The 13,074-nt window shown below is 41.2% G+C and overlaps 1 protein-coding gene across 1 annotated transcript in view; it reads right to left on the reverse strand.

Moving 5' to 3' along the window:
• LOC124805008 (fibrillin-2-like) overlaps positions 1-13,074 on the reverse strand; it is a 425,338-nt gene that overhangs the window by 222,751 nt on the left and 189,513 nt on the right. Inside the window, exon 20 of the mRNA XM_047265408.1 lies at positions 12,535-12,660. Within this exon, the coding sequence (XP_047121364.1) occupies positions 12,535-12,660 (126 nt within the window). The remainder of the gene's footprint in view (positions 1-12,534; positions 12,661-13,074) is intronic.

Here is a 13,074-nt window from a genome sequence, read left to right on the forward strand (position 1 = left end):
ACACTTATTGGAACTGACTCTTGAAGTTAAGGGTGAATAAATTGCTTTATCTACCTATTTGAAAGCTAGTGTAAACACTTTTTCCTTTGCGTGTTTCTATGCACCACACATCAGTCAGCTATAGGCGAGTGGATGCCCTTTCTTTATTTTACATATTACCCCTAAGTTTCCAAGTTTTTCTACAGATGTTCTGGATAGAAGCTGCTGATGGCTTTATTGGTTTTGACAAAATGGAGATAAAATTACACAATCTGTTTTCAAGAAGATGGCAAAGTTGGAATATTCTTTCTGTCTTAGGGATAACTGAATTATAAATATCTTCAGGTTTGACAATTTTCATTCAGGCACATGGCAAATTTGAAGCAAAATCTTACACTGTAGCAAATATGAAACTGGAAAGAAACAAAAACTTCAAAACCTGATAGAAGGGCAGAGAGGGTAAAAGCCATGAGCTACAAATCACATCTCAAAGAGAGAAAAGAAACTATGGCTAAAAAAGAAGCTTTGGAAGACAGTTTATGAGTAGGTTAAATGTCTAAATGACATTATGAGATTTATAAGAACGTAGGCTTCCACAGCCTGTGTCATAGTGATTAAAATTCTTCTGGGTATTATGCCACGTCATTGCTAAAAACTAACAACAATAATAAACTAAAACCAATGTTTCAGCCAAATTGCAACAGCCTTTCTCAGGGCACGACTGGTTTTGAATGGGGATGGGTGCTTCTATTTATTACAGACTATCGATGGCTAACATCACTGTTGTAAAACTTTTAATTGGCCCTGTAATATGATTGGCTAGTCATGACCTAAGGGAAGATGGAAGGAAAGAGGCTATTAGTGGATGTCCATGTCGTCAACGATTGGTAGCTGTCTGCCAATCAGTGTTCGGCTTCTGGTCGGCAAGTTTTCCTCCTGGTGTGCGTGGAAGTGGACTGACAGTTGCTCTACAGCTGTGTGTGCAGATACGTCTGTGTCCCGTGTAGCTCTTGCCCCGTGACCGGTCACGGCCGATTGGACTGGGATGGCCGGCAGCCAGGACGCTGGGAGTTTGTAGCCATCTTCTCTGTTGATGTTGTCAGGCTGCTTAATAATTTCAATCGCCTCCTGTATTTTGTGTTCTCGCATCCACAATTCTTTCGCCAGTACTTGGGCTTCCTGGACCCTGATAGGTTGTCCACAGTCACGGTGGTGTTCTGCTATTGCCGATTTATTATGTTGTTGTAATTCTACATAGCGTTCGTGTTCTGCTACTCATAAACTGACAGGTCACCCTGTTTCTCCTGTGTAGGCAGCTCCACACTCACACCATAGTTTGTAAACACCTGCAGTATTAAGATTGTTGACTACATCCTTGGTGGAACCTATCACTTCGTGGATCCTGTGACTGCTACGAAAATTTGGTTTGAAACCTCGTCGGCGGAGGACATTGCCTAGCCGTTCACTGACGCCTTTTACATATGGTAGGTGTACCAGTAGAAGCTTCTCTTCTTTGCCTTCTTATCGTGTTCTGCTCCCTTTGGTTTAGCTACCTTTCTTATGATGTTGTCATCATAGCCGTTGGCACGAAATGTGTGTTGTAGCTCCTTTAATTCTTCTTTGATGTTATTTTCATCGCTCCGGCAGTTAACGTATGCAGACCAGAATATTTTTGAGCTGGATGGTGGTGGCTCTCCACTTGCAAGTACCGATTAGTGTGCGTTGGTTTCCAGTACACTTCGTGTCCCAGTTTACCTCTGGCAGTTCTGTATACTTCCACATCCAGAAATGGCAAGGTACCATTGTTTTCAGTCTCATTGAACTTTATATTTTTGTGCAGGCTATTTGAGTGCCATGGACCTTGCCGTTGGTGGGGAGGCTTGCGTGCTTCATCGATACAGCCGTACCGTAGGTGCAACGACAACGGAGGTGTATCTATTGAGAGGCCAGACAAACGTGTGGTTCCTGAAGAGGGGCAGCAGCGTTTTCAGTAGTTGCAGGGGCAACAGTCTGGATGATTGACTGATCTGGCCTTGTAACATTAACCAAAACGGCCTTGCTGTTGTGGTACTGCGAACAGCTGAAAGCAAGGGGAAACTACAGCCGTAATTTCTCCCGAAGGCATGCAGCTTTACTGTATGGTTAAATGATGATGGCATCCTCTTGGGTAAGATATTCCGGAGGTAAAATAGTCCCCCATTCGGATCTCCGGGCGGGGACTACTCAAGAGGACGTCGTTATCAGGAGAAAGAAAACTGGCATTCTATGGATCAGAGGGTGGAATGTCAGATCCCTTAATTTGGCAGGTTGTTGTTGTTGTGGCCTTCAGTCCTGAGACTGGTTTGATGCAGCTCTCCATGCTACCCTATCCCGTGCAAGCTTCTTCATCTCCCAGTACTTACTGCAACCCACATCCTTCTGAATCTGCTAAGTGTATTCATCTCTTGGTCTCCTTCTACGATTTTTACCCGATCGGGCAGGTAGGTTAGAAAATTTAAAAAGGGAAATGGATAGGTTAAAGTTAGATATAGTGGGAATTAGTGAAGTTTGGTGGCAGGAGGAACAAGACTTCTGGTCAGGTGAATACAGGGTTATAAATACAAAATCAAATAGGGGTAATGCAGGAGTAGGTTTAATAATGAATAAAAAATAGGAGTGCGGGTAAGCTACTACAAACAGCATAGTGAATGTATTATAGTGGCCAAGATAGACACGAAGCCCATGCCTACTACAGTAGTACAAGTTTATATGCCAACTAGCTTTGCAGATGATGAAGAAATTGAAGAAATGTATTATGAGATAAAATAAATTATTCAGGTAGTGAAGGGAGACGAAAATTTAATAGTCATGGGTGACTGGAATTCGTCAGTAGGAAAAGGGAGAGAAGGAAACATAGTAGGTGAATATGGATTGGGGGGAAGAAATGAAAGAGGAAGCCGTCTGGTAGAATTTTGCACAGAGCATTACTTAATCATAGCTAACACTTGGTTCAAGAATCATAAAAGAAGGTTGTACACATGCAAGAATCCTGGAGATACTAAAAGGTATCAGATAGATTATATAATGGTAAGACAGAGATTTAGGAACCAGGTTTTAAATTATAGGACATTTCCAGGGGCAGATGTGGACTCTGACCACAATCTATTGGTTATGAACTATAGATTAAAACTGAAGAAATTGCAAAAAGGCGGGAATTTAAGGAGATGGGACCTGGATAAACTGACTAAACCAGAGGTTGTACAGAGTTTCAGGGACAGCATAAGGGAACAATTGACAGGAATGGGGAAAAGAAATACAGTAGAAGACGAATGGGTAGCTCTGAGGGATGAAGTAGTGAATACAAACGTCTCAAAAAATGAGATCGACAGGAAGTGCAAAATGGCTAAGCAGGCATGGCTAGAGGACAAATGTAAGAATGTAGAGGCTTATCTCACTAGGAGTAAGATAGATACAGCCTACAGGAAAATTAAAGAGATCTTTGGAGAAAAGAGAGCCACTTGTATGAATATCAAGAGTTCAGATGGAAACCCAGTTCTAAGCAAAGAGGGGAAAGCAGAAATGTGGAAGGAGTATATAGAGGGTCTATACAAGGGCGATGTACTTGAGGACAATATTATGGAAATGGAAGAGGATGTAGATGAAGATGAAATGGGAGACACGATACTGCGTGAAGAGTTTGACAGAGCACTGAAAGACCTGAGCTGAAACAAGGCCCCCAGAGTAGACAACATTCCATTAGAACTACTGACGGCCTTGGGAGAGCCAGTCCTGACAAAACTCTACCATTTGGTGAGCAAGATGTATGAGACAGGCGAAATACCCTCAGGCTTCAAGAAGAATATAATAATACCAATCCCAAAGAAAGCAGGTGTTGACAGATGTGAAAATTACCTAACTATCAGTTTAATAAGCCACAGCTGCAAAATACTAACGCGAATTATTTACAGACGAATGGAAAAAATGGTAGAAGCCGACCTCGGGGAAGATCAGTTTGGATTCCATAGAAATGTTGGAACACGTGAGGCAATACTGACCTTACAACTTGTCTTAGAAGAAAGATTAAGGAAAGGCAAACCTACATTTCTAGCATTTGTAGACTTAGAAAAAGCTTTTGACAATGTTGAGTGGAATACTCTCTTTCAAATTCTAAAGGAGGCAGGGGTAAAATACAGGGAGCGAAAGGCTATTTACAATTTGTACAGAAAGAAGATGGCAGTTATAAGAGTCGAGGGGCATGAAAGGGAAGCAGTGGTTGGGAAGGGAGTGAGACAGGGTTGTAGCCTCTCCCCGATGTTATTCAATCTGTATATTGAGCAAGCACTAAAGGAAACAAAAGAAAAATTCGGAGTAGGTATTAAAATCCAGGGAGAAGAAATAAAAACTTTGAGGTTCGCCGATGACATTGTAATTCTGTCAGAGACAGCAGAGGACCTGGAAGAGCAACTGAACGGAACGGACAGTGTCTTGAACATCAACAAAAGAAAAACGAGGATAATGGAATGCAGTCGAAATAAGTCGGGTGATGCTGAGGGAATTAGATTAGGAAATCAGACACTTAAAGTAGTAAAGGAGTTTTGCTATTTGGGGAGCAAAGTAACTGATGATGGTCAAAGTAGAGAGGATATAAAATGTAGACTGGCAATGGCAAGGAAAGCGTTTAAGTGTCAGGAAGTTGTTTCTGAAAGTATTTGTATGGAGTGTAGCCATGTATGGAAGTGAAACATGGACAATAAATAATTTGGACAAGAAGGAATAGAAGCTTTCGAGCCGGCCGCGGTGGTCTAGCGGTTCAGGCGCTCAGTCTGGAACCGCACGACTGCTACGGTCGCAGGTTCGAATCCTGCCTCGGGCATGGATGTGTGTGATGTCCTTAGGTTAGTTAGGTTTAAGTAGTTCTAAGTTCTAGGGGACTGATGACCACAGATGTTAAGTCCCATAGTGCTCAGAGCCATTTGAACCATTTTTAGAAGCTTTCGAAATGTGGTGCTACAGAAGAATGTTGAAGATTAGGTGGGTAGATCACATAACTAATGAGGAGATACTGAATAGGATTGGGGAGAAGAGAAGTTTGTGGCACAACTTGACTAGAAGAAGGGATCAGTTGGTAGGACATGTACTGAGGCATCAAGGGATCACAAATTTAGCATTGGAGGGCAGCGTGGAGGGTAAAAATCGTACAGGGAGACCAAGAAATGAATACACTAAGCAGATTCAGAAGGATGTAGGTTGCAGTAGGTACTGGGAGATGAAGGAGCTTGCACAGGACAGATTAGCATGGAGAGCTGCATCAAACCAGTCTCAGGACTGAAAACCACAACAACAACATATTTGAGTGCTGGAGGAAGTATCCCAAATGCGCTTCACCGTGAGGCCAGATAATGAATGTGTCGTCCACATATCGTAGCCAACAACTGGTACGTAACGAGGCAGAAGCTACGGCCGTTTGCTCATAGGCTTCCATGAAGATGTCCGCAGCTACAGGGGAGAGCGGGGAACCCATTGCGACTCCATCTAACTATTCGTAATATCTCCCCCGCCAGGTGAAGTATGCAGATGACAGGCATAAGCGCATCAGATCACAGATATCTGGTTGGGTCCCATCCTGTAGAATGCGCATAGTCTCTTCAATAGGTACGTTAGTGAAGAGAGACTTGATGTCAAAACTGAGCATAATGTGTGTTGGCTTTATTCGCTGTTCCCTAGTCAGTTGTATGAAGTGGAAAGAGTCTTTCACGTAGGAGTCTGTTTGTCCCACAAGACGGCATAACTTAGGTGCCAAATGTTTCACAACATAACACATAGGTGAATCTATTCTGTTCACTATGGGACTCAGCAGATAACCCTCCTTATTGAGCTTAGGTACTCTGTAGATTCTAGGAGGAACAGGCACCTTGGTGATTAGTCTCTTGGCTGTGTCAGTATCAATTCTCGAGTCCTTTACGAGGGCCTTCAGATTTCTGCCTATCCTCGCCATCGGGTCACTCCTTAATACTCTGTAAATAGCAGTTCGTCCATCTTCTTTTCATATTCAGAAGCGTCCATCAGAACCGTAGCATTTCCTTTGTCCACATGTAGGACCACACTATCCTTGTTATTCCTGTGCTCCTTTATGGCCTGTCTTTCTTCACGTGTGATATTGGCTCTGTGTGGTTTTGCTGTTTGTAAAATTCTTACAGTTTCCTGTCTTATCTTTTCTGCTTCGACATGGGGTACTTCGTGGAGTGACACCTCCACAGACTGAATGATCTCTTCTGTGGGAATCTTTGTGGGCATAACTGTGAAGTTTAACCCTTTGGACAGAACTGACATCACTGCCTCACTGATGGTCTGTGTCGAGATGTTAACCACGGTACAAGCTGTATCCAGACTTAGCTGCAACTGGTGTCTGTTTACCGTTAGCTCCCCAAATTTCTTTTTCTGTCAACTACTGACCAAGTCCTCCTCCATGCAGGCCTGGTTGTGGGTTATTCGGTTGATGTTATCCCAGTCCTTCGCTGATAACGTAGTTGGCAGCCATAAATCCATGGTTTACAGTTGCCCCGTAGCCTATGAAGCTCTAGAAGTGTTGTATCCTCTCCCTTAATAATGCATGGCTGGCCCGATAGTAAATGGTTCTTGCTCTTCTCGTATCAATTTAGAAGCACCTATCCCAGCGCAAAACCAGTCGTGCCCTGAGGAAGGCCGTTGCAATCCGGCCGAAACGTTGGTTTTAGTTTATCATTGTTGTTAGTTTTTAGCAATACCCAGAAGATTTTAATCTTTATGAGATTTGTTAAAAAAAGTAAAACATAAAAAATTGGAAAGAATATGCAAAAAATGATTCACCTTTCTTGAAAGGGCACATACATTCAAAAAACTTCAAAATCCAATAGTCTCTACATTTAAAAAATTATAGAATATCTTGTGCAAAAATGAAGATAATCCATCACAGAGAACATAATGTCAGAATCCATACACTTTATAACACTACTGCCAAGAGACTTACTACAAACAATAATGAAATTCATACAAATTAAAAGTAAATCAATAATCGACCTTACGCTTAATTTGATGGAACGGTTCTTTATCAGCCACTGTCATAATGTAGGGAGTTTGCTAATGTGTTCCTCCAAAGTGAGAACTTGTTGGTAAAGTCAGTTATAGGGACACCTTGCATTTAATATGGAATTAAAACCGTAGTGATCCTTGTTGTTTTTATTCATATATACAAAGTATTACAATGTCATATTAACAGGCAAGGGGGAGGATGGTGCAGGGGGGAGGGGGGGGGGGGGAGGAGGAGGAGGAGGAGGAGAACTGGTTGAGGATGGAATCGAAAACCACAGTATTTATAGTTAGACATTTTGGATCTATAGATACCATCTGTAGGGAAGAGTGGAGGGTGGGGGTCAGTGTCGGGGTGGGGGAAAGGTGAGGGTATGCAAAACTGCTGCTTCCTTTTCCTGGAGGCAACTTCGAAGGCTAAAGGCGGACCCCACTCAAAAACATATGTTATCTTTAAACCACAAACAGAAAAAAGAGCTTCAACATCAAGATGATTATTTGAAGGCTGTGTTAACCCAAACACTACATAACTGTCTCCACCCAACCAATGTCAACTCTAAGTATCCATTATTAACAGCAGTACAAACCACCCAGCATCGTGATACCTGAAGAGTGGAGGCAAGGGAACACTTATAGTGGAACATGTTTCAGTGGCATCATGTTCTCTTCAACAATGAAAGCAGTTATGTTTCTGATGCCTGGTGATTGTCACAGAAGTGTACAGTAGGCAATGATTGAGCATCTCAGACACTGTGTCCCACCGACTCTGCACGGAGGTGGGTTGCTTCTATTTTGAGACAGTATCATGTGCAGATGTTAGAAGCCTCTCATAACTATCGAGGGTGATTTTAGCGCTCTACAGTGTTGGGGCACGATCCTTCAACCTACTGTCCAGTCCTACAGTCAACATTTCACCAATGGGCTCCTTTTCAATATATGGGCACCTGCTCACAAATCATGGACACCTTCCTCTAGGAAGCAGGGATCAACTAAAAAAGTACCTGCAGTACGAGCTGAACTGAGAATGCTTAGGACCAATCAAAACTTGCAGTGTGTCGTTACAAGAACACTCCTCACACCAGGATGGCCACTGTCAAAGAGTGGTACAAACTTGAGCAGCAATGTCTCAGTCATCTTGTGGATAGTGTACCTAGGAGGTTCCAAGACTGTCACAATGCACAGCACAACACAGTACTGAATACTGCCCAGCAACAAATTTTAATTTCACAGAAGTGCACTTTCAAACAGACTCCTTCTATTTTGGCTGTTGTCCCCCTCCCCTCACCCAATAATTTTTATTTTATTTTTTGTTACCCGCTCCCCTTGCATCTGAGCTCAGATATTTGTAGATGGAGCAGTTTAGTATACAGTGAAAGAGCAATATTATTTGTAGAGCCCTAGCTAAACAAAACCAATAAGTTAACAAATAACGAATGTTTAGCATTGGGCAACATATTTAAACAGGCTTAATTTTGCAAAGGATGAAATATGTAGTGTGGGAGTGAGTGAAGGGCAGGGAAGGCTGGAGGTTGGGTGAGTGTTGGCATATTATTGTAAATGGCAAAGAAAAAGAAAATAAAATTTAAATATAATAAATAAAAGAAAGCACACCTTAAGGAAACAAAATACTTCAATATATTATCAATTTTCATGTGCATAGATAACTTAATTTTCCCTACTTAAAATGCAGAGGCCTCCACTAGATTAAATGAACAAATTGAGGGAGAGGTTGAAGAAGAATAGTGGCATATACTTGGAATATCTGTCATTAGTGCTCTTCATATCTGTCACCACTGCTCTTCTGTTGCTAGCAAAGGCTTTCTTTCTTATTACTTTACGTGTAATTTTTTAAAAATCTTACTGTTTTTTAAATAAAGTTATATTTCCAGCTCCATGTACAGACACCACTATATAGCACTGTGAAAATTAACAAAAATGAAACAGAGGCATATCAAAGAAACTAGGATCGCTCTATAGAAAACTGGAGACCATCCTTCTAGAAAAGTATTATTTAGCAGAAGAATATTAAATGATAAAAGCACTATTTTTAACAAAATAAGCACTATTTTTAACAAAATAACAACAAGAGAGATAATTCAAATTGCCTTTAAATTCTGTAACTATATTTTTGACTGATCAGCTACCCATTAATTCGTTTAAATGTCGACATAATGTGACGGTTACATTAATAGTCTACTTTCTTAGTGGAATAACAGTGTTGGTTGGAAACCATAGAAAAACTATACTGAAAAGTGTCACCAGTTACCTGCATGTTCCATATACTACACTCCTGCTCATAAATTAAGGATAATGCTGATACATGGTGAAACAATGCTCTGGTGGGTGGTTTGCGGGTTTCAATCACCTCGAGGTAGGACCGTGTGGTGCATTTGACCAGCGGTCGTCGCGCAGCGGCGCTAGCAGCAGTCCACATACGTAGAGGTGTGTTGGTGCATGTCAGAGTACGGTGCAGTGAGTAAGTGTGCAGACATTTTCAGATGTGCTAATGGTGACTGTGTGTTGAAAATGGCTCCTCAAAGAACACATATTGATGATGTTATGAGGGGTAGAATACCGGGGCAACTGGAGGCTGGTCAAACACACCAGGACGTAGCACGGGCCCTCCATGTGCCACAAAGTGTGATCTCAAGATTATGGCAATGATTCCTGCAGACAGGAAACGTGTCCAGGCGCTACAGTATAGGATGTCCACAGTGTACAACACCAAAAGAAGACCGACATCTCACCATCAGTGCCCGCAGATGACCATGACGTACTGCAGGTAGCCTTGCTCGGGACCTTACCACAGCCACTGGAACAGTTGTATCCAGACACACAGTCTACAGACAACTAAACAGACATGGTTTATTCGCCCGGAGACCTGCAAGGTCACCCCTTGTCACAGGAGAGCCCGTAATGCCTGGTGCCAAGAATACAGTACATGGTAATTGGAACAGTGATCCCAGGTTATGTTCACAGACAAGTCCAGGAATAGTCTGAACAGTGATTCTAGCCGGGTTTTCATCTGGCATGAACAAGGAACCAGATACCAACCCCTTAATGTCTTTGAAAGGGACCTGTTTGGAGGTCGTGGTATTATGATTGGTGCACGTATACCCCTGCATGTCTTTGACAGAGGAACTGTGACAGGTCAGGTGTATCAGGTCATCATTTTGCACCAGTATGTCCACCTTTTCCGGGGTGCAGTGGGTCCCAACTTCCTCCTGATGGGTGATAACGTATGGCCCCACCGAGCTGTCATCGTGGAGGAGTACCTTGAAACAGGAGATATCAGGCGAATGGAGTGGCCTGCCTGTTCGCCAGACCTAAACCCCACTGAGCGCATCTGGGTCGCTCTCGGTCGACATATAGCTGCATGTCTTCACACCCCTAGGACACTTCAGGAGCTCCGACAGGCACTGGTGCAAGAATGGGAGGCTATACCCCAGCAGCTGGTCGATCACCTGATCCAGAGTATGCCAACACGTTGTGCGGCCTGTGTACGTGTGCATGGTGATCATATCTCATATTGATGTCGGGGTACATGCTCAGGAAACAGTGGCGTTTTGTAGCACGTGTTTCGGGACGGTTTTCTTAACTTATCATCAATACTGTGGACTTACAGATCTGTGTCGTGTGTGTTCCCTATGTTCCTATGCTATTAGCGCCAGTTTTGTGTAGTGCCACGTTGTGTGGCACCACATTCGGCAATTATCCTTAATTTATGAGCATGAGTGTATATTATGATCATTCTCCATGACGTGGAATGACTCAGTTTGTAACTACAATACACTTTCTAAGCGAAAAATAGATTAACATTACATTACCAATGCAACCATTATACATTACTCTCTCTCTCTCTCTCTCTCTCTCTCTCTCTCTCTCTCTCTCTCTCTCTCTCTCTCGCACACCCAAACACACGCAAAAAACTGGTTACTTCCCTCACAGAACTGAACATATAATTTGATGTACCATGGCCAAATGAACCTGACTGTAGTCATCAGCAATATAGCTTGACAACATGCATCATGGATGATGTGTGCCCCCACCTTCATCTATTGCTCATCACCCCCCAAATAATGTAACCATGAATATAATTCTGAATTTCTAATGCTGTTTTCATACAATCATCAAACTGTTAACACTACAGTATACAGTGCAGAGCAACAACATGTAAATAGTTTCCATCATATCCATAACATCTCAATAAACCAATACATTGGAAAATTGTACTGTAGGAGACAAGCCTATTATCTATAAAGGTTTAGCTTCTTTGTCTTTAATTGTTAACTACATTATACTTACTTTGCTAATACTCAACCATTCTTTCATAAATGAGTTCTTAATGCAGCTGCTTTAGCTGTCTTGCAGACAACAGTCTAATGCATCCCCATACACTCACAGCAGTGTATAATAAAATATCACTGAACATTTAACAAGTTCTTGAATGGAAGAGGTTTATGTACATTATAAGTGCTTAAATAATAAAATATTATTGAACAGTTAACAAGCTCTTGAATGGAAGAGTTTTATGTACATTATAAGTGCTAAGTAGTGCCAAACAGAATGAAAAATTATCTAATAACAGGAAGTACTAGATGGAATAGAAACAGAACAATGAGAAAAGAAATCATTTGCCATAGACACCTGTAGAACAAAGTAAATAATGTGGCTCAGCTTTTGCACCTGCATTCTTCTTAAAGAGTGCACCCATGCGTGAGCACCTCAACCACCACCACACAAGCTACGTTCTTGCAGCGCTGCTACTCATCTCACAAGTTCGTAAATGAAGCAACAACCTTCAGCACATTGATCATGTCCCTATTCATCACTCTATATACCAATTATGTGGTGAGTTGTCTCTTTACTCATTTTGTTTGTTATTGTTGGACTAAAAATCTAGTTTTTCCCACAGTGTAGGAATAAGGTGATCTGGAAACTACACAGAGGTAATATTTGCTTTGTTGTATTCCTGTGCTGTATCACATCTATTTAAGACATTTATCTGTTACTCCAATAATTTTGTCTTTACTTGTTATCAATTTAGAATGAAAGATAAAATTGTCACTGAAAGACTTCTGTACTGTTTATGCTCACAGGAAACAAAGAATCAACATTTGGACAATTTGAGAGAGAGAAGTAGCCTATCCTCTGACTACAAGTTGCTGACATTTGGGAAAGGACTGACAAATAAACAAATTAACAAATCAGAAAGAAGAGCCACTTTCCTTACTTTCTTTTTTTATTTTTTATTTTATTTTTATGTGTTTATCTGCCACAATAGAGCCATCTATTCCTTATAGCAACTGGGATTTAGATGAGCATCCACTGTTACAATTAAAAATTAGATGTAAGGCAATATTTGCTATAGAATTTACCATTGGAAATCTCCTTGCCGCAATGAAAAAAAAAAAAAAAAAAAAAAAATGTTATGAGTAAAGCCGAATTATAGTCAATTAATACAATGGTACCCGTGTCTGAAAAATGGAATTATAAGTAAGATTTGATTACCTTCACAGTGCAGCTTCAGACCAGTCTGCTGGTAACCATCATCACAAACACACTGGTAGGTTCCCATCATGTTTTCACATACACCATTTGAACAGATGCCACTCGTGCGTGAACACTCATCAATATCTATAAAATTTTAAAGTTTTATTAACACAGACATGGAACACAGTTCTTTTAATGTTTTTTTTCTTTCCCTAACCCCACATTTCTCAGCCTTTTATCCTTTTGGGCACACCACAGTATGTTTCTAACTTTAGGGACACCCCTACAAGTGATTTTTTGGTACATTAAAAAAAGTAAACAAATAAACTACATATGACATATTTTTTTGTCATACATATAATGATGGGGAATTTTTTGCAAACTGGGCTACTGAAAGGAAATGATTAGGTGTCAAGTTTTTTATGTTCTATATATTTTATCTGTGGAAGATTAGAAGTAATTAACAATCCAGTGACACACTTTACATGTATTTGCGACATACCAATGTCTCGCGACATGGCAGTTGAGAAATGCTGGTCTAATCAACTTACACAGCAC

Source organism: Schistocerca piceifrons, chromosome 7 (assembly GCF_021461385.2).
Source record: "Schistocerca piceifrons isolate TAMUIC-IGC-003096 chromosome 7, iqSchPice1.1, whole genome shotgun sequence".
NCBI classification, from domain to species: Eukaryota; Metazoa; Arthropoda; class Insecta; order Orthoptera; family Acrididae; genus Schistocerca; species Schistocerca piceifrons.